Source organism: Haematobia irritans, chromosome 5 (genome assembly GCF_050003625.1).
Source record: "Haematobia irritans isolate KBUSLIRL chromosome 5, ASM5000362v1, whole genome shotgun sequence".
NCBI classification, from domain to species: Eukaryota; Metazoa; Arthropoda; class Insecta; order Diptera; family Muscidae; genus Haematobia; species Haematobia irritans.
In genome coordinates, this window is record NC_134401.1 from 8,742,459 (window position 1) to 8,748,458 (window position 6,000).

The window sequence follows — 6,000 nt, forward strand, 5'->3', positions numbered from 1 at the left end:
GACAAAATTTCCTATAGAAATGGAATTTTGACAAATTTTCCTATAGAAATGAAATTTTGACAAAATTTCCTACAAAAATGAAATTTTGACAAAATTTCCCACAGAAATGAAATTTTGACAAAATTTCCCACAGAAATGAAATTTTGGCAAAATTTCCCGCAGAAATGAAATTTTGAAAAAATTTCCTACAGAAATGAAATTTTGACAAAAATTTCCTATAGAAATAAAATTTTGAGAAAATGTTCTATAGAAATAGAATTTTGAGAACATTTTTTATAGCAATAAAATTTTGAGAAAATTTTCTATAGTAATAAAATTTTGAAAAAAATTTCCTATAAAAATTAAATTTTGACAAAATTCTATAGAAATGAAAAATTTATCAACTTTCCTATAGAAATGAAATTTTGACAAAATTTCCTATAGAAATGAAATTTTGACAAAATTTCCTTTAGAAATGAAATTTTGACAAAATTTCCTATAGAAATGGAAAAAAAATCCTATGGAAATGAAATTTTGACAAAATTTTCCATAGATATGAAATTTTCATAAAATTTTCTATAGATATGAAATTTTCATAAAATTTTCTATAGAAATGAAATTTTGACAACATTTCCTATAGAAATGAAATTTTGACAAAATTTCCTATAGAAATGAAATTTTGCCAAAATTTCTTATAGAAATGAAATTTTGCCAAAATTTCCTATAGAAATGAAATTTTGACAAAATTTCCTTTAGAAATGAAATTTTGACAAAATTTCCTATAGAAATGGAAAAAAAATCCTATAGAAATGAAATTTTGACAAAATTTTCCATAGATATGAAATTTTGATAAAATTTTCTATAGAAATGAAATTTTGACAACATTTCCTATAGAAATGAAATTTTGACAACATTTCCTATAGAAATGAAATTTTGACAAAATTTCCTATAGAAATGAAATTTTGACAAAATTTCCTATTAGAAATGAAATTTTGCCAAAATTTCCCACAGAAATGAAATTTTGACAAAATTTCCCACAGAAATGAAATTTTGGCAAAATTTCCCGCAGAAATGAAATTTTGACAAAATTTCCTACAGAAATGAAATTTTGACAAAATTTTCTATAGAAATTAATTTTTTAATTTTGTTTTGTTCGGCTCGAGGTCATGGGAATAAAAACGTATGTTTTTTGTGAGTTTTGATTTTATTCAAATGTATCCAAAATTTTGCAAAATTTCCTACAGAAATGGAATTTTGACAAAATTTTGTATAAATTCAATTTCTTTAAAAAATTCTTTCAAATTTTTTCGTATTATTTCATACTAACAATGGCCATTGGAGTAAGTTTTCCTTTTTGTAGTTATCCCATGTTGGTATACGCTAAATCGTTAAAAAAAAATATAAAATTCGACACATTTACAATTCATTCACAAAATTTTGATCGAAAGCTTCAAAAATAAGATTTTTAAATTTGGTAGATTTGTGGTAAAAATTTTCTTAAAATTTTGGTAGATTATTTATGGAACGAGGGGCAATCGTGCTTGAGAACCTTATTCCTACTGAGGAGCTTATCGCAAATACTAATGGTGTGGCCGATTACTTGGAAAGGCTGTGGAGAGTAACCCTATTGGGGTAATTGCAAACAGAAAAATCTGGTAAAACACCTGACGGCCACGTATTGAACAGTGCCACTAAGCAGTTCAGCAGAACCGTCTTAAACAATTATCTTGTTCAAAATTTTAATAATATCTGAGGTGCTTTGCACTTTCCATGTTCAAAGACAATAATTAAGACAATTGTGTAAAATTGGGAATGTATATTTTTATATGGTTACACTCAGGGTTTTCGTCAGAATATAGATTCATCCCTATTCAGAAACATGATACACAATTTTTTATAAAATAAATTCCAACTCGTATGAAGTAGTATTAAATAAATTATATTTAATTTATTAAAACACAAATTAAAATGATCACTTACATAATATGGCTTGCGATGGACATGATTAAAGTAGGATAGTAATATACTACGTACATTTGACAATATTAAAAAAATACTTTATGAAAATGCAATATTTTTACATGCTTCGAAAGAAATTGAATATCTTCTTTTTTATACACATAATCAATGGGTCAAAAGCATATACTTGCTACAAGTACCTTTTTTTGCGAACTGAAGTAATCAATACTCAAATAAATACGTGAAATACTGATAAAAATTATAGTATAGATAAATTAAAAACTATTTTTTTTTAACTCTAGGATTGATCAACATATTCAGCATCTTTGAGTATTTTTGAAAACTCAAATTTAACTCTTTCACGTTCGGACCGTGACATTGCACGTAAGCAATCGACTAATGACAGGCAATACAATTCAATAGGATCATTGATGGGTTGTAAAGTGGGGGCAGCTTTTCGCTTGGCAGCATTCGTCATTATCTCCTCGGGTGGAACGGCAAATGGACGTTTTTTCATTAACGGTGATGATGAAGTTGGTGCCGATAAAGGCTGTATGGTAATTTCCGACAACTTAGTTGAACTTCCATTTGTCACCTTGTTGTTATACCAATTTGTCTTATCTGTTCCTCCATTGTGTTTTGCAATAGAAGCACTAATCGGTGTGAGAAGCGGTGATGATCTATGGGAATCTGGGCTATTTGATCCACTTTTACCATCTTTTGGGCTCTGCGGAATTTGTGTACGTTCATTCTTTTTTAAGGTGCCATTTGTAGACGTTGCCGTTGTTCGTGTATCGTTCTCTACATTATCTGGTTGGGCATACGGATCCTCTTGATTATCCTCAGTGGTATCATTCATTGGTGCAAGAAAAGCTGATACATCCGGCATATAATCATGGTGCCCTTCTTCGTCATCACTTTGATCTAACTCAATCACCTCATAACTACTCGAAACAGCAGCTGATAAATTGTCTGGATACATAAAACTATTTGAGTCGTTGTCACTAGAATAAAAACGAGATATAATTTAGATTAGAATTCTCGATAGGAAATTTTGTCAATTATGCTTACGATCCATTGAATGATGTTTTTGTCGGAGCATCTTTTCTATACGCAGTGTATTTGAGAAATGATAAATCTTCAGTAAATCTTCTCTTTCTAATATTTGTATTGATGGTACCAGTCTCCAAGCACTTCTGTTCCTGGAGATAATTATAACGTATATTCTTCCACTTGGTTTGTAAAAATCGTGCTAAAAATATAAAAAATGTACAAAAATATATAAAAATATACATGCATGGAAACTAAGCTTAGTAAAAAAATATGGAAAGCATTCAATTTCCTGTGATGGTTATTGTTGTGATATTGATCGACACATCTCTGTTTACACATATTAATGAAACCGCCCTACCATCAACTCTACAACAATATCCAATATCATTAATAGTATTGTGTCTATTGAGAAACAAACACTCACACTATCATTTCAAGAGTCTCACACAAACAGCAAAGGGACAGTAAGTAAACCACCCTCTTGTATAGAGAAAGAAATGAAGAAACACACCACCAAAGGATAATTGTAAAGCTTCGTTTTACTTACATGGTGCCCCCAGCTCTTGAGCTATATTATCCCAGATCGCCATACGCACTGGAGTTCTCCTATAATGGGGATGGCTAACATCATAAATTGCAGAATTTGCACGGACCAATTTTATTAAACGATCGTCTGAAATGAGTGTTTTTTGCAAAAACAAAATTTCAAGTAATTAATACACAATTCTGCCAATAGTTGGCCCTTATCTTACTCGAAATCTTACCGAAATCAGGACCGTGCTCGTCTCTTGCCATTTTCGTTTTTTTTTTCTTAGTATACTCTCGCAAACACAAGTAACATAGATCTTAATACTATTGTATAGTTAACTCGAACTTTCTTCTGCACCACCAAATCTAGTTTCCATGGACAAATATAATATAAATTAGGCTTTAACTTTCTGTAATTTATTGCCTTGAATGAATTACTTTATTTGTATCCTTAAACTATCCTAATTTAAAAGCGTTCCATCGTCCCCTTCACCGCATCACGAATACGTCGGCCTAACGAACGAACATCATCGACACCAGTGCTGCCGCTAGTGAAAAATTGAGTGAAGTAGATTTTGGAAAAAAGTGGAGTAGATTGAATAAAATTGAAGTAGCATACATTTTTGAAAACAAAACAATAGAATTCATTTTATTATACCCTCCACCATAGGATGGGGGTATATTAACTTTGCCATTCCGTTTGTAACACATCGAAATATTGCTCTAAGACCCCAGTGGTGAAATTCTGAGTCGATCTGAGCATGTCGGCCCGTCCGTCCGTCTGTTGAAATCACGCAAACTTCCGAACGAAAGAAGCTATCGACTTGAAACTTGGCACAAGTAGTTGTTATTGATTTAGGTCAGATGGTATTGCAAATGGGCCGTAGCGGTCCACTTTTACGTATAGCCCCCATATAAACGGACTCCCAAATTTGGCTTGCGGGGAAATTTGGTACATGGTTTGAGCATGTGATCTCTAATAACCATGCAAAAATTGGTCCACATCGGTCCATAATTATATATAGCCCCCATATAAACTGATCCCCAGATTTGACCTCCGGAGCCTCTGAGAAACAAATTTCATTCGATCCGGCTGAAATTTGGTACATGGTGTAAAAAATAAAAATTTGAAGCAGAACAAAAAAATGAAGCAGATTTTTGGAAGGAGTGACGAAATAAATTTTGTGAAAATGAAGCAAAATACTTCGATTGAAGTAGTAGCGGCAGCACTGATCGACACCCTAAGGTGATTGTCTTCGGTAAGAGGTGTTGGAGGGTGTAAGTTGTGCGATTGGAGCGCTTTTAATGTATGCAGTTAATTTAACAAGCCGCCCTACGACGTTATTTTGCTTACTATGGAGTCGGGTAAAACGAACGGCGTCATGATAATCGATTCACTGAGTGCATGGTACAATTATAAGGTAGCATAAATAGCACAAAAATATAAAAAGTCAATAATAACGTTCACACTATGCTCGAAATCTTCTTTCTTGATATTTAAATTTCTGAACTTTGTATAAAAAGCGCATGTGTGAACATAGCATTGGAAAGGATAGACCTATTTCATTTTATATATTTTATATTTCATATTTGTAATATGAAGCAAACATGGCCAATAATATATATTACAATAAACAACAATATCTGAGTTATTGGATATATTTTAAATAGGTAGAATAAAGCTAAAGGAAGTAAAAAAAACTTATAATACTAAACTTGATTCAAGGATATTTACAGCCAAATTCTCATATCCGATACGAATCCTTTCGTTCGACTGAAATGATTTTCCTTCACTTGTTCTCTTATAATTCAGCTGTTTTGGTCGACCGAAAGCATTCGTTTCGGATATCGAAATTGGCTGTAGGTTTCGTTTAGTAGACACTTTTACGCAGCAATAACGTGATCAACGGATATGAGAATTTTGCAAACGACCTCTATAGTAATGTAAAATGCTGTTACATTTCTTTTTCGATAGCCCCTCATTAACTACATTTCTATTAGTAATGTAAAGGAACACAACTATTATGTTCTCCCATAACAAAGCACGCCGTTGAACAATGATATAGGCGTTGCAAATTACTGCGTGTTTTGATTATTTTTGACTAACTCGTTACTACTCTATACTTTTGAATTGTGTACTTTTTTAATAATATTTGCTTCTTTCCAAAGAGTTAAGAAGAAGGATCCATCTTATAACAGATTTTGTAGGAGCCTAATAAATTGTGTACAGATCGAGTCAGATTTAGATGTATGTATTTGGGACAAAAATCTTTATATATAGCACCTAACACATTTTACGGATTTGATATGGTATCGAAAATGTGGATCTACAAAGGTATAATATAGTCGTCCCCGCCGACTTTCCTTACTTGTTTCTTTGTCTAATATATACCACGTATGGAATAACTTACAATTTAGAAGATGATGTTAGGAATTCCTACCATGGTGGAGGGTACATAAGATTCGGCCTGGCCGAACTTA

The 6,000-nt window shown here is 31.9% G+C and overlaps 1 protein-coding gene across 2 annotated transcripts; it reads right to left on the reverse strand.

Annotated features, from left to right (window-relative positions):
• Nucleotides 1-1,902: 1,902 nt before the first annotated feature.
• Nucleotides 1,903-4,029, reverse strand: Dlip3 (Dorsal interacting protein 3). Of its 2 annotated transcripts, none has more exons than XM_075312149.1 (4): nucleotides 3,744-4,029; nucleotides 3,539-3,664; nucleotides 3,010-3,190; nucleotides 1,903-2,942 (listed from the first exon to the last, which is right to left on the reverse strand). In XM_075312149.1, exons 1-4 carry the CDS (start codon nucleotides 3,784-3,786, stop codon nucleotides 2,237-2,239), a joined length of 1,056 nt encoding a protein of 351 aa, XP_075168264.1. In that variant the 5' UTR covers nucleotides 3,787-4,029; the 3' UTR covers nucleotides 1,903-2,236. The 2 variants fall into 2 exon arrangements, with proteins under 2 accessions (XP_075168264.1, XP_075168265.1); XM_075312150.1 differs by having other exon boundaries at nucleotides 3,756-4,026.
• Nucleotides 4,030-6,000: the final 1,971 nt, after the last annotated feature.

Excerpts from the sequence above, each read along its gene's own strand:
- Dlip3 (XM_075312149.1), bottom strand. The coding sequence starts at position 3,786 with ATGGCAAGAGACGAGCACGGTCCTGATTTCGGTAAGATTTCGA. Across the intron at positions 3,665-3,743 it reads TGATTTCGGTAAGATTTCGA|ACGATCGTTTAATAAAATTG; the intron begins GTAAGATAAGGG and ends CACTCATTTCAG. Across the intron at positions 2,943-3,009 it reads AAAACATCATTCAATGGATC|TGACAACGACTCAAATAGTT; the intron begins GTAAGCATAATT and ends TTTTTATTCTAG.